General features: G+C 47.5%; 1 protein-coding gene across 1 annotated transcript; it reads left to right on the plus strand.

Annotated features, from left to right (window-relative positions):
* Positions 1 to 1301: 1301 nt before the first annotated feature.
* c8g (complement component 8, gamma polypeptide) lies at positions 1302 to 17568 on the plus strand. Its single transcript, XM_080211810.1, has 9 exons — positions 1302 to 1505; positions 4589 to 4691; positions 7786 to 7868; positions 10956 to 11092; positions 11682 to 11752; positions 11854 to 11955; positions 13793 to 13894; positions 16169 to 16204; positions 17456 to 17568. The coding sequence occupies exons 1-9, from the start codon at positions 1302 to 1304 to the stop codon at positions 17476 to 17478; spliced, it is 861 nt and encodes a 286-aa protein (XP_080067936.1). The 3' UTR covers positions 17479 to 17568.
* Positions 17569 to 19698: the final 2130 nt, after the last annotated feature.

Raw genomic sequence — 19698 nt, forward strand, 5'->3', positions numbered from 1 at the left:
GGTAGGAATACTGGTAGGAAGGACTATTACTTATATGGCGAAAAACTGCAGCAGGCGACGGTGCAGAGGGACCTCGGGGTCCTTGTGCATGAGTCGCAAAAACCCAGCCTGCAGGTGCAGCAGGTGATCAGGAAGGCGAATGGGATGCTGACCTTCATAGCGAGGGGGATTGAATATAAAATAGGGAGGTCTTGCTGCAGCTGTATAGGGCATTGGTGAGGCCGCAGCTGGAGTAATGTGTGCAGTTTTAGTCGCCGCACTTACGCAAGGATATTTTGGCCTTGGAGGGAGTGCAGAGGAGGTTTACTAGGCTGATGCCGGAGTTGAGGGGGTTGAACTATGAGGAGAGGCTGAATAAACTAGGCTTGTACTCGTTAGAGTTTAGAAGAATGAGGGGAGATCTCATTGAGACATATAAGATGATGAATGGGATGGATAGGATAGAGGTGGAGAGACTCTTCCCGCTCAGAAAGGACAGTAGGACTAGGGGGCACAGCCTCAAGATAAAGGGGGGTGCGGTTTAGAACGGAGTTGAGGAGGAACTTCTTCACTCAAAGGGTGGTGAATCTCTGGAATTCTCTGCCCGTTGAAGTGGTGGAGGCTGCCTCGCTAAATATTTTTAAGACGTGGGTTGATGGGTTTTTGATAAGCGAGGGGATTAAGGGTTATGGGGAGAGGGCGGGAATGTGGAACTGAGCCACGACAGATCAGCCATGATCTTATTGAATGGCGGGGCAGGCTCGAAGGGCTAGATGGCCTACTCCTGCTCCTATTTCTTATGTTAGCCAGTATATCAGATTTGACCTGGACCAGGCCCTGTTGCAAACCCAGGCTGCAGGATTCGCAACCATTGCAGGGATGCCACATGTGTAGAGGGTTATAGACTGTACCCACATCACCCTCAGGGTCCGGTGAAGAATCCAGGAAGATTCATAAACAGAAAGGGCTTCCATTCAATAAATGCGCAGTTGCTGTGTGACCATCAGCTCAATATTATGCACAGACTCCCCGGCAGTGTGCAGAGCAGCTTCCTATCGAGGAGTTCAGATATCCCGGAGGTCTTTGAGGAGGAGCCCAGAGAGCTGGGATAGCTTCTGGGGGACATGGGGTACCCGCTCTGGACTTGGCTGGTGATCCCCGTGTGGAGCTCTGAGATTGAGGCAGAGACTCAAAATAATGAGGCCCACAGAGCCACCCATTCACTAGTGGAGCAGTGGATAGGGATCCTCAGGATGTGATTTAGGTGTCTGGACCACTCTGGCAGGGCCCTCCAACTTGCCCCCTGATATCATTGCCACATTATGGTGGTGTGCTGTGCCTTGCACAACCTGCTGCAGCAACGAGGAGACCTTCTTGAGGAGGAGGAGGAGGACGTGGAGGCCAACCAACCAGGTGTCGCTGGGGAGGAGACCACTCAACAGGAGGAGGAGGAGGAGGAGCAGGAAGAGGAGGAACAGAAACACCACCCAGACACTGAAGGGCTGGCAGCAGCAAGAGTCAAACATGTGAGGGAGGCTTCCAAAACTGGCTCTGGGCAATAGGAGGCTTTATTGCTGCACGTGGGTTCCCTTCTCCAGCCTCCTGCCTCTCCAGAGTCCTACAACCTCCTGCTACATTGTCACACCAGAGTGTGTGGGGGGCGGAAAGCCTGGGTAGACTTTTTCAGTGAGTTTCTTTAGCGGGCAGGGAGGGTGATGACAGCTGGCCATTGTGATGATGCCCTGGTGTAAAGTAGTCTGACTCCTGCTTGTGCTGTGCATGCACGCTGCCATCTGGGCCCACATCTGGGTAAGGGAGCACTAAACCCCCATACAGGGCCCCGGGATGGTTGAGGTAGGGGAAGGGAGAGAGTCTTTCGTGGGTTCTGGGGATGTGATGGCTGTAAGTCACTGCTAATGCAGGCCACCCAGTGTAGCCAGTGAGTTATTTGAGCACTTTCATTTTCTCAGTGACAGCCCTACTGACATTAATATAAACAGCGACCATCAGGGAAAGAGCATTCCTGTTCGAGGCAAATCTGAGATAGACAGGTGGGTGATGAAAAACATTTATTACTGACAATAAAACTGTCTCATTGATAACATAAACACACGTGAACAAGAAATATTAAAGTGTATAAATACTGTATCTATCTAGTGCTGTCCTTCACCCCCGTGCTACCTTAGTGCCGTTACAGCTTCCTAACCTTACTTGACCTACCGCTATGTCTCAGTGTCTGCCCAGAATATATTTCAGAGGTGGAGGTGGCCAATTGCCAACCTCACTCTGTTACCTGTGATGTACATGGTGGGCGTCCTCTGGAGGTGCTGGACTTTGAGAGTCCTGGCTGGCGTGCAGGTGTCTGGGACATTTCCATGACACTCTCTTCATCCCGCTGCCCCTGAGATGCCCCAGTGTCAGTAAGGGAGGAGTCAGTAGGTGTAACCATAGCCACAGTCTCCTGGGTGGAAGGCCTGGTACAGGCTCGAGCCTTTCCTCAGCATCCTATCGGGCCCCTGGGTCACTCCATAGTGCTTCTGCAGCGAGCTCCAGAAACTCCAGCATCACTTGGGGCTGCCAGTCCTGGAGGACCTCCTGCATTCTAGCCATGGTGGTTAAGCCCTTCGCGATGCCCACCTGAGTCATGGACCACCTGTCAATAGAACATAGAACATTACAGCGCAGAACAGGCCCTTCGGCCCACGATGTTGCGCCGACCAGTTACAAAAACAATGACCCACTAGCCTATACCAATCCCTTTTCGTCCATAAACCTATCCAGAGATCTCTTAAACGCCCCCAAACTAGACGCATTTACAACTGCAGCAGGCAGGGCATTCCAATCCCTCACCACCCGCTGAGTAAAGAACCTACCCCTGACATCCGTCCTGTAGCTACCCCCCCTTAATTTTATTTAATTTAATCCCCTGCTCCAGGCTTCCCACCATGGAGATCACCTTTGTGGTTTTGGCCTGGGAACCACGCAGTACAGGCTGGTCTGCCTTAATTAATAGCACCACCAAGTGCCCTCTGAGACTGGGCCACATTCTCAAAGGCTGCTGCCATAGCACACTGTGTGTTAATGCTGTCCCGCTGGGTTTCCTGCAAGTTCTTGAGCCTCTCAGCCATGGGCCACAGAATTTCAAGAGCCCTGAGTTGTGACTGGGCCGTGGCCCTTAGGGACTCCAGCATGGCCTGACTCAGAGCCTGCTGCTCATGGTGAGAATCCCCTGCTCCAGGCTTCCCACCATGGAGATCACCTTTGCGGTTTTGGCCTGGGAACCACGCAGTACAGGCTGGTCTGCCTGAAAGCTTTGGGACTCCTCCCAACAGCCTCACAGTTGGTCCAGTGTGGCCGTTCAGCCCGTCCTGCACCCCCTGGCTCTGTTGCTGCATCTCCAGAGGCCCAGCATGTAGCCTGGGGCCAGCTGAGTCCGCAGACCCCCGCGTGCCAGAGGCCTCAGACATTCTCTCCTCCACCCCATGTACATCAGCAGATGTGTAATGCGCACCACAGAGTGACGCAGATGTCTCACCACTAATTTGACCCACTGATGTGAGAGTGCTTGGGAAGGAGATTTGCAAGTTGCAGGCTGACGCAAAACTGGTGCTGGCCTCGGACGTCCCTCCACCAGCTCCCTCTGAGTAATCCTCTGAGCTGTCAGGGGCAAGATGGGTGGGAACAGCAGTGGGAACCATAATGCCAGATGGCCTGGGTGTGTTGGGGTCCCTTCCTGCAATGCAGGACACAAGGTTAAGCGCAAGGAAGGGAGAGGAATCTGGGCTGCGTGCAATTTACTTGACATTTTTCCATAATGTAATTTTTCCATAATTGGGTGGCACGGTAGCACAGTGGTTAGCACTGCTGCCTCACAGCGTCAGGGACCCAGGGTCAATTCTAGCCTCGGATCACTGTCTGTGTGGAGTTTGCACATCCTCCCCATGTCTGTGTGGGTTTCCTCCGGGTGCTCCGGTTTCCTCCCACAGTCCAAAGATGTGCGGGTTAGGTTGATTGGCCATGCTAAGAAATTGCCCCTTAGTGTCCAGGGATGTGTAGTTTCGAGGGATTAGTGGGTATAATATGTAGGGATATGGGAGTAGGATCTGGGTGGGATTGTGTTCGGTGCAGACTCGATGGGCTGAAGGGTCTCTTTCTGTACTGTAGGGTTCGATGATTCTATGAATGTGGCGGTTTGGCAGGTACTCACTTCCATACTACACCCTGACCATGCTGTCACTAACGGCCCACATCTCCTCCTCTCCTGCAAGCTCCAGTACCCGCTCCTCAAAGTGGGTGAGGACTCGGAAGTCAGTCTCACCACCCCCTGCTTTCACCCTCTCCCAGTGGTTATGGGCATTCTTCTGTGCGGACAGAAGGACCCACAAAAAATCTGATGGCACAAGTCCTGCAGGGTATCGGGGGGGTTTCCCTCAGAGAGCAATCACTGTGATATTCCTGGGGGTGGGGGGGGAGAGAGGTGCTTGGGGGTCAGGGGTTGGAAGCACGCAGGGTGTTGGGGGGGAGGGATCTGGGGGGCTAATTTAAGGGAAAGATGCTCGATGAGATTAAACACTTTGCTGCCCAGATTAGATCATTCATTTTTTTCCAGCACTTCTTCCGAGTTCTCCTGGACAGTGCCCTGCGAAACTTGGCCACAGCCAGCCAGGCTACATCTGCATCACCTCCCCCAGGACAACATCCTGCTCGGGGGGGTGGGCAGGGGGGGGGTGGTGGATGGTGGGGGGCAGTTTGCCTTGTTACCATGCACAGGAAGGCAAGGCAGCACTTGCAAATGTGCTGATGGTGCAGAGGGGACTTTGTAGCTCTGTGTTGATCAGGGACAGAGGGGACAGAGAGTCATGAGGGGCAACCATCGGGGCCTGGGGATGATGGGGGGGGTGTGTGCCAGGGGGTTCGATGTCCATGGTGGGGGAGCGAGGAGGAGATGTGTCTGGCCTGGGAGGGTTCTCCAAAGAGAGCTGTTTTATTTTTTGCTTTTTCTGCACCTGGGCAGTTTTTGGCTCCAATCTGAGCTGTTGGATCTTTGGCAGATTAAGTAAGTCCTGTTCCACTGCCTCTTGTGGCCAGAAACAGACTAGTCCAAAATTTCAGAGACAGAGTGCATTAGATTGGGCATGAAAACGCACCCCGAAAACATATCTGGAACTCTCCCAGTTTTAGATTAGCTGGACTCTTTGAAAAGATCTTGTAAAATTCTGCCTTTGATGTTAGTGGGTTTCCAAGTTGGCTGAGTAATGACAAAATTCAGACATTACAGGACTCACAAAGCCAGTGTCTCAGTATAAAGATGTATATTTATTTGACCAGCAGCTGTTAGGTAAAGTCTGCAAAGTTACCCATGTAACTATCTAAATGCTTTTTAAAGGACAAAATTGTACCAGCCTCTACTACTACTTCTGGCAGCTTGTCCCAGACACTCACCAACCTCTGTGTGAAAAAATTGCCCCTCTGGATACTTTTGTATCTCCCCCCTGTCACCTTAAACCTGTGCCCTCTAGTTTTAGATTCCCCGATCTTTGGGAAAAGATATTGACTAATTGATGACCTGTGCCCCTCATTATTTCATGGATCCCAATAAAATCAGTCCTCAGCCTCCTACGCTCCAGAGAGAAAAGTCCCAGACTATCCAGCCTCTCCTTATAACTAAAGCCATCGATTCTCGGTAGCATCCTAGTAAATTTTTTCTGCACTCTTTTTCTAGTTTAATAATATCCTTTCTATAATAGGGTGACCAGAACTGTACACAGTATTCCAAGTGTGGCCTTACCAATGTCTTGTACAACTTCAACAAGACGTCCCAACTCCTGTATTCAATGTTCTGACCGATGAAACCAAGTACGCCGAATGCCTTCTTCACCACTCTGTCCGCCTGTGACTTCACTTTCAAGGAGCTATGAACATGTACCCCTCGATCTTTCTGTTCTGTAACTCTCCCCAGTGCCCTACCATTAACTGAGTAAGTCCTGCCCTGGTTCAATCTATCAGAATGCATCACCTCGCGTTTATCTAAATTAAACTCCATCTGCCATTCGTCAGCCCTCTGGCCCAACTGATCAAGATCCTGTTGCAATTGGAGATAACTTTCTTCACTGTTCACTATGCCACTAATCTTGGTGTCATCTGCAAACTTACTCACCATGCCCCCTATATTCTCATCCAAATTATTAACATAAATGACAAATAACAGTGGACCCAGCACTGATCCCTGAGGCACACCGCTGGTCACAGGCCTCCAGTTTGAAAAACAACTCTCTACAACCACCCTCTGTCAAACCAAATGGTGTCTCCAAATAAACAAAACAAACACATAATTCCACATCTGGACAAGTATCCATCTTGTTTAGACAGTGAATAATTTTATTCATAAGCAGTGCTGAGAACCTTATTGCTTGCAATCCCCATTGATAAGAAACTGCACATTCCGAGGTTTCATTGTTTTCTGAGAATGTGGTTCTGCCTGAAAGTTCCCGTCCTTTTAAACCTTACAGCAACTTGCTTTTAGCCAAAGTGCACAATCACTTTACAAATACACAGTTAATACATTTCAAATCAAAATATGCATTTAAATCAGAATCATTTGTTTTAAATCTCTTACTGTAATCACTGTAAACTATTCTCTTGTTAGCTTATAAATCTGATTTAGAGTCAATTAACTCAATGCTGGTAGTTCTGTCAGTGTCTGAAATGCTTAACTGTGGATTGAGGGATATGGTGGGCTGAGGGATATGAGGGTTGCGGTATGAGTGTTGAGGGGTTTGAAGGCTATGGTAGGTTGAGGGGAATGAGGATTGTGGGTTGGTTAGCTCATTTGGCTGGATGGCTGGTTTGTGATGCAGAGCGACGCCAAGAACTCAGTTTCAATTCCCGTGCGGGCTGAAGTTTTTCATGAAGGTCCCGTTTTCTCAACCCTGCCCCTTGCTTGAGGTGTGGTGACCCTCAGGTTAAATCAGATCCAGTCTGGTTCCACCCACCCCCCATGCCCCCCCACCAAACCTCCCCCCCCCCCACCTCCTCAGCAGCCTATGGTTCTCTGGGATTGTGGTGACTTTCATTTCATTTAATTTTCGTGATGTTTGTGGAATATAGTGGGTTGAAGGATATGGAGGGTTGAGGGATATGGAGGGTTGAGGGTATGGAGGGTTGAGGGATATGGAGGGTTGAGGGTATGGAGGGTTGAGGGTATGGTGGGTTGAGGGATATGGAGGGTTGAGGGTATGGCAGATTGAGGGTATGGAGGATTGAGGGTATGGAGGGTTGAGGGATATGGAGGGTTGAGGGATAAGGAAGGTTGTGGGTATGGAGGGTTGAGGGTATGGAGGGTTGAGGGTATGGAGGATTGGGGGTATGGAGTGTTGAGGGTATGGAGGGTTGAGGGTATGGAGGGTTGAGGGTATCGAGGATTGGGGGTATGGAGTGTTGAGGGTATGGAGGGTTGAGGGTATGGAGGGTTGAGGGATATGGAGTGTTGAGGGTATGGCGGATTGAGGGTATGGAGGGTTGAGGGTATGGCAGATTGAGGGTATGGAGGGTTGAGGGATATGGCGGATTGGGGGTATGGAGGGTTGAGGGATATGATCTTAGCCGGAATCAGGGTGAACACTCCGGCTGCAGTATCTTTAATGATAAACCAGGGCTGACCTTTGTCATTTGTAAATATTGCTACTCTGTTGACTGGAATCTGTAAAACTTGTGTGGACAGTCACCGTCCCTGTCTCCAAACCATGGGTTCTCTCCACTTCATTTACTTTTCTGTACTTTGTTTGACGTTTTCCTCGTGTATCCAAGGCTCAAGGCGTCAGAAAGCAAATCGAAGGCTGGAGAGCCCCATAGACAGAATCCAGCCACAGGACAACTTCAACATTCAACAGGTAACAAAAAGACTATCGCATCCTCACAGCCGCAGGGTGTCTGAACATTCTTCACAGCCCATTAAGTGTAGTCAATGTTGTAATGTAGGATTCGCAACAATCAATTTGCACACAGCAAAATCCCACAAACAGTGATATGAAATTGACCAGATAACCTGTTTGTTTGTGATGTTGATTGAGGGATAAATCTGGGTCATAAACTGGGGAGAACTCCTCTTCAATACAACACCATGGAATGTTTTATGTTAACCTGGAAGCACAACAAGGATCTCAGTTTAAAGGCTGAGTTTTGAAAGATGTGTGATGTGACAGTGCCGCACTCTCTGAGTATCGCATTGTAGTGGCAACTAGTAATTTACAGATTCAGATTCTGGAGGGAGACTTCAACCCAGAACCTTCTGACCCAGAGAGTGTGTGTGTGTCTGTGCCTGTCTGACTGTGTGTGTGTGGGCCGAATACTGAGAGAGGCAAGGGAGGAAATAGCTGTGGCCTTGAGAGAAATTGTTGATTCCTCACTGGTTACAGGGGAGGTCATGATGTGGAGATGCTGGCGTTGGACTGGGGTAAACACAGTAAGAAGTCCAACAAGTTTATTTGGTAGCAAAAGCCACCAGCTTTCGGAGCGCTTACTGCTCCTTTCTCATCTGAGTGGGAGTTCTGTCCACAAACAGGGCATATACAGGGGAGGTCCCAGAGGATTGGGGAATAGCCAATTTTATTCCTTTGTTTAAGAAGGGTAGCAAAAATAATCCAGATAATTACAGGCCGGTGAGCCTTACATCAGTGGGAGGGAAATTATTGGAGAGGATTCTTTGAGACAGGATTTATTCCCACTTGGAAATAAGTGGATGTATTAGTGAGAGGCAACAGGGTTTTGTGAAGGGGAGGTCGTGTCTCACAAACTTGATTGCGATTTTTGAGGAAGTGACAAAGATGATTGATGAGGGTAGGGCAGTGGATGTTGTCTACATGGACTTCAGTAAGGCCTTTGACAAGGTCCCTCATGGCAGACTGGTGCAGAAGGTGAAGTCGCATGGGATCAGAGGTGAGCTGGCAAGGTGGTTACAAAACTGGCTCGGTCGAAGAAGACAGAGGTTAGCAGTGGAAGGGTGTGTTTCTGAATGGAGGGCTGTGACAAGTGGTGTTCCTCAGGGATCAGTGCTGGGACCTTTGCCGTTTGTAATATATATAAACGATTTGGAGGAAAAGGTAACTGGATTGATTAGTAAGTTTGTGGACGACACAAAGGTTGGTGGATTTGCGCATAGCGATGAGGATCCTGTGATGAGGACCATCAGAGGATACAAGCAGGATATAGATCAGTTGGAGACTTGGGTGGAGAGATGGCAGATGGAGTTTAATCTGGACAAATGTGAGGTAATGCATTTTGGAAGGTCTAACTCAGATAGGAAATATACAGTAAATAGCAGAACCCTTAAGAGTATCAATAGGCAGAGGGATCTGGGTGTACAGGTACACAGGTCACTGAAAGTGGCAACGCAGGTGGAGAAGGTAGTCAAGAAGGCATACGGCACGCTTGCCTTCATTAGCCGGGGTACTGAGTTTAAAAATTGGCAAGTCACGTTGCAGCTTTATAGAACCTTAGTTAGGCTGCAACTTGGAATATAGTGTTCAATTCTGGTCACCACACTACCAGAAGGATGTGGAGGCCTTGGAGAGGGTACAGAAAAGATTTACCAGGATATTGCCTGGTATGGAGGGCATTAGTTATGAGGAGAGGTTGGAGAAACTTGGTTTGTTCTCACTGGAGCGATGGAGATTGAGGGGAGACCTGATAGAAGTCTACAAGATTATGGGAGGCATGGACAGAGTGGATAGTCCAATAGTCAGTTACTAGAGGGTATAGGTTTAAGGGGCAAGGTTTAAAGGAGATGTACACAGAGGGTGGTGGGTGCCTGGAACTCGCTGCCGGGGAAGTAGTGGAAGCGGATATGACAGTAACTTTTAAAGAGCGGCTTGACAAATCCATGAATAGGATGGGAATAGAGGGATATGGCCCCCGGAAGAGTAATTTTAGTTCAGTCGGGCAGCATGGTCAGTGCAGGCTTGGAGGGCTGAAGGGCCTGTTCCTGTGCTGTAATTTTCTTTGTTTGTTGTGTGTCTGTGGATCTGTGTGTGTGGGTGTGACTATGTGTGAGTAACTAAGAACAAAGAACAACACAGCACAGGAAACAGGCCCTTTGGCCCAACTGTGTGGCTGTGACTCTGTGGTGTGTATGCATATGACTGTGTGGGGCTCTGTGACTGTGTGTGGCTGTGTGTGTGGATCTGTGTGTGTGTTTGTCTGTGTATATCTGTGTGTATGTGTCTCTGTGTCTGTGGGTCTGCGCGGGTGTGTGTGGGTGTGTGTGTGGGTGGGTGTGTGTGTGGGTCTGTGTGGGTGTGTGTGTGTGTGTGGGTCTGTGTGTGGGTGTGTGTGTGGGTCTGTGTGGGTGTGTGTGGGTCTGTGTGGTTGTGTGTGTGGGTCTGTGTGTGTGGGTGTGTGTGTGGGTGTGTGTGGTCTGTGTGTGGGTGTGTGTGTGGGTCTGTGTGAGTATTGACAGTATGAATCTATTTTTCCAGTTCTGGCCAGATTACTAACTCTGAAACATCCTGGAAACTCTTGCAGGATCCAGCTTGTGTCCAACACATCATCAAACAGCAGTGCAGAAACCTGGGAACCAGTCAGTACAGAGTAACACTCTTCACAATGGCATGAATAGACTAGCAGCAGGACCAGGGAGGAAGATGGAATTTAACACAGAGATATATTTTGACCGGAAGCCTGAGGAAAGAGAAATATGAAAAGAAGGAACACTGGGCTGGAGGAACAGGGACTTGGAGTTTAAGTACGAAAATCTTTGAGGAACTTGGTTGAAACTGGGCTGCCTCCTTAGATTAGAGAAGGTAGAGCTCAGAGTTAAAAATGATGACAGGCTTTGGATGAATTAAATGAAGTTGTATTTCAGGCAGGAATGTTGCTTAACAGAGGATAAAGGTTTCATGAGAAGAGTGTAGAGGGAGCTTGCCTCCATTTGTAACCCGTGCTGTTGCCCTGTGAGTGTTTGATGAGACATTTAATATTAGTTTACAGGTGTGTGGCGTCTGATCGCTGTTGGTTCAGAATGTTCTTATCTAAAGATGAACAACCACAAGCTGGAGGCAGTCACTATACGGGTAACCAATCAGGATGGAAATATCCGTATCAATACACTGCAAAAACTGTGAGTACAAAAACTCATTCGTTGAGAACATCCTTTCCAGATATATCACTCTGTCCAAGACCACAGGAAACTATAAATTGTCATGAATGTAGCCCAATCCATCGCGTAAACCAGCCTCCCATCCATTGACTCTGCCTACACTTCCCGCTGCCTCGGGAAAGCAGCCAGTATAATCAAGGACTGTGTTTACTCCATAAATACTCTCTTCCACCTTAGGAAAAAGATACAAAAATCTCAGGATATGTACCAACCCACTCAAAAACAACTTCTTCCCTGCTGCCATCAGACCTTTGAATGATTTTACTATATATTAAGTTGATCTTTCTCTTCACCCTAACTATGATTGTGACACTATATTCTACACACTCTTGTTTACTGCTCCCCTGTGTGCCCTGTGCATGGTGTAATTTCTCTCTATAGCGCACAAGTAACAATAATTTTCACCGCATCCAAATACATGTGACCATAATAAATCAAATCAAATCCAGCAATAAAATCTATCAGTCTCTCATATCTGGAACTTCCCAAAATCCAGCTTTCTCTGAAATCCTGTTCTGTTTATAAATATTTTCTGTTTTCCTTTTTCCAGTGATGGAATCTGTTGGGACATTAAGCAAGATTATCAGAAGGCTGAAACTGTTGGGCGATTCTCCAGGAAAAGTTTGTAAAATATTATTCACATCAACTTCAGACACCTCACCTTATATACCGTATTCCCAGTGATAAGAAATATAATCGTACCTTTTTGCTTCGTATTACAGATCGTGGATTGACTACTGACATTGTTATTGCTGACACAGATTACAGTAATTACGCAATCCTCTTCCTTCAACAGAGGAGGAAAATCACCATCAAACTCTACGGTAAATAAAACTTGGGCTCGTTCCAGGACTAGGTCGGTGACAGTGTGGTGCACCAGTGAGCAGGCAACACACTAACACCGAGCTCTCCAACTCCCCTGTATCGATCTTTATAGATTATATCAAAATTAACACAATGGTGGACAGTAATATAGGTGAGAGAATCAAATTCAGTGACAACATCAGGTACAGCACAGGGTTAGATACAGAGTAGAGCTCCCACTAAACTGTCCCCATCAAACACTCCCAGGACAGGTACAGCACGGGGTTAGATACAGAGTAAAGCTCCCACTACACTGTCCCCATCAAACACTCCCAGGACAGGTACAGCACGGGGTTAGATACAGAGTAAAGCTCCCTCTACACTGTCCCCCATCAAACACTCCCAGGACAGATACAGCACGGGGTTAGATACAGAGTAAAGCTCCTTCTACACTGTCCCCATCAAATATTCCCAGGACAGGTACAGCACAGGGTTAGATACAGAGTAAAACTCCCTCTACACTGTCCCCCATCAAACACTCCCAGGACAGATACAGCACGGGGTTAGATACAAAGTAAAGCTCCCTCTACACTGTCCCCATCAAACACTCCCAGGACAGGTACAGCACGGGGTTAGATACAGAGTAAAGCTCCCTCTACACTGTCCCCATCAAACACTCCTAGGACAGGTACAGCACGGTGTTAGATACAGAGTAAAGTTCCCTCTACACTGTCCCCCCATCAAACACTCCCAGGACAGGTACAGCAGGGGCTTAGATACAGAGTAAAGTTCCCTCTACACTGTCCCCCATCAAACACTCCCAGGACAGGTACAGCACGGGGTTAGATACAGAGTAAAGCTCCCTCTACACTGTCCCCCATCAAACACTCCCAGGACAGGTACAGCACGGGGTTAGATACAGAGTAAAGCTCCCTCTACACTGTCCCCCATCAAACACTCCCAGGACAGGTACAGCACGGGGTTAGATACAGAGTAAAGCTCCCTCTACACTGTCCCCATCAAACACTCCCAGGACAGGTACAGCACGGGGTTAGATACAGAGTAAAGCTCCCTCTACACTGTCCCCCATCAAACACTCCCAGGACAGGGACAGCACGGGGTTAGATATGGGGCAAAGTGCCCTGTTTACAGGCTGAATTATCTAACCAGCAGTGAGTATAATATCTTCCACAATCCCTCGTTAACTATCATCTCGTCTTGCTGTGTAAAGTTGACACCTTATTGTTAGCTGAAATTGAGTGAGTGATGTGTTTGTGCTGTGAGACTTGAATGCTCTTGAATGTTTTAGGAAGTGGTTTAAAGCTGTTTAACCTGATCGGAGAGAAAAGGTAATGTTTAAGGTGCTGCTGAATGGCCCGCTCCTCCCTCCAATGCTGTCTGTTGCCTGGTGTGTTCCCAGGAGTGCTCAGTGTAACCTGCATTCACTGTGGGTGAGTGGTGTGTGTCGGAATGTAACTGGTGACAACTTTGTATTGGATGTAATGTGACCAATAGGAACAAGGTGTAAGGGTCAACTAACCCAGTAAACCATGGAGCCAATTACAGAGGGATGTAATAGTCAGCTGACCAGCTAACTGACTATAAATAAGGAACTATGTGGAATTGTGGGGAGTTTGGAGTGGCCTAGGGCGAGGCCCCAAGTTTGGAGTAATGATGTTTTTTATTTATTGAACCCTTTCTTTGATTTATAAGTTGGGGTAAGTTTTGTTGTATTTTCATCAGCTGCATTTTGAAAAGTTCCTTCTGAAGGAACAGTGTCACATTCTGCGCTAAAATGGATTTGGGATAACCATGGATAGACTTATCCATCTTAATATTTTATTTCTTTGTTTCCAGGGAGAGAGATCGATGTTAATGAGGCCGTCCAGCTGAAATTCCGTCAACTTGTCCTCAACAGCAACATTCCGGAAATATTTATCTACAGGTTCCCTCAATATGGTCAGAGTCACCCCAGTAACAAGACTGGGTTTTCAGTGAAATAGTCACATTTCTCTCACTCCTAGATCCAAGAATATGCACAGATTCAGGCAATAACTCTCTCATCGCATGCTTCAAATTTGACCTTGCAATGGTTCATTGCCGACTCCATTTGTTACAGCTGTACCAGATGGAGTTTAAGATATGTGGAGTCTGCAGATTACACTAATATGGGTTTGGGTTGCTCCTTGGGGAATTTGAAGCATTTGGAAAAACACAGCACATTCTTTTGTGTTGCAGAGTGAAAGAGCTGAATCATATGCCTATTGATGGATTTAACTGCTTGACAGATTGAAGGAAATGGGGATGCGTGATTAAACAGTGTGAGAGTAGGAATAGGCTAGAGATTGGACATTTCTTCATTTCCCAGGGGCCGTCTGTAACATGTGCTGCCAGTAATTCTGCTGTGTGCTGACTCATGAGGGAGCTGGACTGGTCTCTGACTGAGAGCGTGATCACACGCTTTGCAGGATTGACTGTCAGTGTATGGGGAGTCAATGTGAGCTAGTTTTGATTGCCTCAGGGGGACGGAGATCTGCGTACCCATTTTAACCCTAGATCTTTTCTGCTTATGCCTGTGTGCAGAAACTCTTTGGTCAATAATGCTCAAAAACAACACGAGGGTGAGGCAGAAGTGATGGTTGAATGAATTGATGGACAGACAAGGAGATATAGAACATAGAACATTACAGTGCAGAACAGGCCCTTCGGCCCACGATGTTGCGCCGACCAGTTAAAAAGCAATGACCCTCTAACCTAAACCAAACCCTTTCCATCCATAAACCTATCCACGGATCTCTTAAACGCCCCCAAACTAGGCGCATTTACAACTGCAGCAGGCAGGGCATTCCAATCCCTCACCACCCTCTGGGTAAAGAACCTACCCCTGACATCCGTCCTATAACTACCCCCCCTTAATTTAAAGCTATGCCCCCTCGTGCTAGCTTTCTCCATCCGAGGAAAAAGGCTATCACTGTCCACCCTATCTAAACCTCTAATCATCTTATATGTTTCAATAAGGTCCCCTCGTAGCCGCCTTCTTTCTAACAAAAACAACCTCAAATCCCTCAGTCTCTCCTCATAGGACCTCCCCTCCATACCAGGCAACATCCTGGTAAACCTCCTCTGCACCCTCTCCAATGCCTCCACATCCTTCCTATAATGTGGGGACCAGAACTGCACACAATACTCCAACTGCGGCCGCACCAGAGTTTTGTACAGTTGCAACATGACGCTGCGGCTCCTAAATTCAATCCCCCTACCAATAAACGCCAAGACACCGTATGCCTTCCTAACAACCCTATCTACTTGATTCCCAACTTTCAGGGATCTATGTACACATACACCTAGATGATGATGATCTGAGAAATGTGAATTTAAGAGCAGGACCCAATGGGGATGAAAAAGCACCAAAGGTTTGCTATAGACACATCTGAAATACAAAGAGAATGTCATTCCCTTCCATTCCTCAAAACTCCATCCCTCATCCACCCCGTCCCTCACCTCCTCCAATGTAACCTCACACCACCCATCCCACGTCTCCTTTCTTTCTCTTATTCATTCATGGGATGTGGGTGTCGCTGGCTGGTTGGCATTTATTGCCCATTCCTGAGGACAGTTGAGAGTCAACCATATTGCTGTGGGCCTGGAGTTACATGTAGTCAGACTAGGTAAGGACGGCAGATTTCCTCCCCTAAAGGACATTAGTGACCAGATGGGTTTTTAATGTTGATCAGTAATGGTTTCATGGTCGTCAGTAGACTTTCAATTACAGATTTTTATTGAATTCTAATTTCACCATCTGCCATGGTGGGATTTGAACCCAGGTCCCCAAAGCATTCCCCTGAGTCTCTGGATTACTAGTCCAATGACAAAATCACTGCCTCCCCTAAACCCTTACCACCGCCCCCCCCTTCTTCCCTTCCTCCTCCAATCCACATCACCTCTATCTCCCACCCCTCCACCCATCACCACCTTCATCTCTCATCCCTTCCACCTCTAACCTTGTCCACCCTCATCTCCACCACCTCTCCATCCCTCAGTCCCTCCACTCCTCACCCACTCCATCTCATACCCTCTCTATCCGAGTATTCCATTCACCCTCATCCATCACACAGCCTATTGGACGTATGTGTTAGCAGTGAACCCCTTATTAATCTTTGTGGAATTTGAATTTTAACCAGCATGAGAAATGTTAGCCCTGTAGTAATGTTGATTTCTTTGTCTCTTTCTCAGGTTTCTGCAATGTTGCCGATGAGTTCCATCAGCTTGGTAAGTTAGTCCGTGGTATAGAAGGGGTTTTCTCAGTCGAAAGGCCATGGCTGCCAAGCAAAGATTTAGTGCTTATGTTACTACCAAACCCAGCTCTATCTTCAGCTGCTTCCTCGCTTTCAGTTGTCACTCCTTGTTTGCCTGAACTGTTCCCATTCCTGAGCAAACCTGCTCTCGAATCCCATATTGACCCAATTGTATCTGCTCTAGAATCCCATATTGTTCCAATCGAACCTGCTCTAGAATCCCATGTTGTTCCAATCAAACCTGCTCTAGAATCCCATATTGACCCAATTGTATCTGCTCTAGAACCCCATATTGTTCCAATCGAACCCGCTCTAGAACTCCATATTGCCCTGATTGAGCCAGCTCTCCTCTGACCCCATGAGCCTTTGAGATAAGTGTTTGTGAGGTCTTGTTTTCGGTTCCATTAGTCTGAAGTGGTCTTTGTATTTATCCTTAGGCTAACCAATTCTTTAATGACTCTGAGAACTAGTTATAAATATAATGTAAAGAGTACAAGCTAGGAGTTTCTCTATGCTGGCTAGTACATATAGCTCTGATCAACATTCTCCCCGTGTCTGCGTGGGTTTCCTCTGGGCGCTCAGGTTTCCTCCCACAGTCCAAAGATGTGCAGGTTAGGTTGATTGGCCATGCTAAAAATTGCCCCTTAGAGTCCTAAGATGTGTAGGTTAGAGGGATTAGGGGGTAGATATGGGGTAGGGCTTGGATGGGAATGTGGTCACTGCAGACTCTATGAAATTTTAACTCCACAATGATACTGGGAGCGGGTCATGTGCTCTTTTACTTCACTTTACACAATCCCATGTTACGCCTAGATGTACCAGACCCTTATACTACACTACACTCCTCTAATTCTGGACTCTTGTACCTCCTGATGGAGCACACCCGAATGATAGGGAGTGGGATAGCTTGATTTTGGTTTTGGACAAAGCTCGGCACAACATCGAGGGCAGAGGGGCCTGTACGGTGCTGTACTGTTCTATGTTCAGTGTGAGATTCGGTCTGATAAAGCTGCCCTGAAGGGCCTTGGGTCTTGTCACTGTGAAGTTTGCTATGTTAATAGGAGGTGGGAACTATAAATGGAGAAGACACCAAGTGAAAGCTTAGTTAACAGGTAAGTCCCTGAGTAAAGTGTAACATTCCTAGTAAATTGGAAGCACCCCTGGGTAAACAGGTTTTTATTGATTTGATTAAATGTTGATCATTTTGAGTTTTTTTTTGTGATAGATGACGATTTTGGAAAATCTTGAAACTAGAAGCTGTGAACCAAGTCAGCTGAGAAACGATGGCAGATTTGATTGGTCTGCCTGTTTTGGACTTATACAACATCGGCTTTTCTGTCCTGTCAGTTAATGAATAAAGTCATTTGGCTACAAATCCTGCTTGTCTTCTGCTCTCCTGTCCTCCTGTCCACACCTCGCCACTGCCCACTTGTCTAAAGTGGAAACCATCTGCGTGCTTTGCTGACAGTGGAACTGTCTTTGCTGCTCAGCTTTCCTGTTTGTCAGGAGACTGTACAGTTAGCAGCTGCTCGGGGCTGTCAGGGAAAGGCACGCAATTAGAAATTGGGTTCAGCTTTGTGTGGGGATCCAATGACTTACTCTTGGGATGAGGCCTAAGGTTCAGCTCACCTTAATAATGACATTGAGCTTCAGGGGCCCGTTGTGCCTCCAGTGGCAGCTTGCAGAATTTGACCATACATTTGGACTTCACTTCATTGCTGGCACTGCCCCATCCTTGGGGTGGTGTGTGAAGCAGTGTCGGGGTGAGCTGGAGAGTGAGACTTTGGTAAAGATTATTTTGTTACTGTAGCAGGAGGGGAAATCTGATTAGAGGGAAATAAAAAATGGAGTTGCAGAAAAGATGGGGACATAAGAACATAAGAAATAGGAGCAGGAGTAGACCATCTAGCCCCTTGAGCCTGCCCCGCCATTCAATAAGATCATGGCTGATCTGAAGTGGATCAGTTCCACATTCCTGCTTTCTCCCCATAACCCTTAATTCTAAACCCTTAACCCTACCAAAAACCTATCTACCCGTGACTTAAATATATTCAGCGAGGCAGCCTCCACCACTTCAACGGGCAGAGAATTCCAGAGATTCACCACCCTTTGAGTGAAGAAGTTCCTCCTCAACTCCGATCTAAACTGCCCCACCCCCTTATCTTGAGGCTGTGCCCTCTAGTCCTACTGTCCTTTCTGAGCGGGAAGAATCTCTCTACCTCTACCCTATCCATCCCTTTCATTATCTTATATGTCTCTATAAGATCCCCCCTCATCCTTCTAAACTCCAACGAGTACAGACCCAGTCTATTTAGTCTCTCTTCATAGTCCAACCCCCTCATCTCTGGTATCAGCCTAGTGAACCTCGTCTGCACTCCCTCCAAGGCCAATATATCCTTGCGCAAGTGCGGCGACCAAAACTGCACACAGTACTCCAGCTGCGGTCTCAGCAGTACCCTGTACAGTTGCAGTAAGACCTCCCTGCTTTTATATTCTATCCCCCTCGCTATAAAGGCCAGCATCCCATTCGCCTTCTTGATCACCTGCTGCACCTGCAGACTGGGTTTTTGCGATTCGTGCACAAGGACCCCCAGGTCCCTCTGCACCGTAGCATTCTGCAGCTTTTCACCCTTTAAATAATAATCCCTCCTACTATTATTTCTGCCAAAGTGGATAACCTCACACTTGCTAACATTATACTCCATCTGCCAGGTTCTCGCCCACTCGCTCAGCCTATCCAGATCCCTCTGCAGTCTTTCCACACCCTCCACGCAATTCACTTTTCCACTCATCTTCATGTCATCAACAAATTTCGTCATCCTACACTCAGCCCCCTCCTCCAGATCATCTATATAAAAGGTAAACAGTTGAAGCCCCAGCACCGATCCCTGCGGCACTCCACTAGTCACCGACCGCCAGCCAGAATAGCATCCATTGATACCAACTCTCTGCTTCCTATTAGACAGTCAATCCTCTATCCACGCTAACACCTTACCCTCAACTCCGTGCACCCTAACCTTCTGTAGCAACCTTTTGTGAGGCACCTTATCAAACGCCTTTTGAAAATCTAAAAACACCACATCCACCGGTTCCCCTCTGTCTACCGCACTAGTCACATCCTCATAGAAATCCAATAAATTCGTCAAACAAAACTTCCCCTTAATGAATCCATGCTGCGTCTGCTCTATCAAACCATTCTTTTCTAGGTGCCTCGCTATTTCTTCTTTGACGGATTCTAGCATTTTTCCAACTATCAACTACTATTTTTCCAACTACTTTTTCCAGGACAGATTTGGAGGATTTTGGAGAGGGAATGGGATGTGAGAGCAGGGTCAGTGGTAATGAGCTTTCTAAGGATAAGTTCTCTTCTCATTTCTCCACATCTTAGGTCTTGTGCTTTTCTCTCCAATTACTCACAGGAATGTCCATTCACAATTTCATGTTGTCTGACATCACCATTCTCTTTCT

This window comes from Carcharhinus amblyrhynchos, chromosome 25 (genome assembly GCF_965287045.1).
Source record: "Carcharhinus amblyrhynchos chromosome 25, sCarAmb.v2.hapA, whole genome shotgun sequence".
NCBI lineage: Eukaryota > Metazoa > Chordata > Chondrichthyes > Carcharhiniformes > Carcharhinidae > Carcharhinus > Carcharhinus amblyrhynchos.

Bases quoted from the DNA above. Each gene is read 5' to 3' on its own strand.
- c8g (XM_080211810.1), top strand. From the start codon at position 1,302: ATGGTGGTGTGCTGTGCCTTGCACAACCTGCTGCAGCAACGAGGAGAC. The intron at 7,869-10,955 runs GTAACAAAAAGA...ATTTAATATTAG, and splicing joins ACAACTTCAACATTCAACAG to TTTACAGGTGTGTGGCGTCT. The intron at 13,895-16,168 runs GTCAGAGTCACC...TCTCTTTCTCAG, and splicing joins CTACAGGTTCCCTCAATATG to GTTTCTGCAATGTTGCCGAT.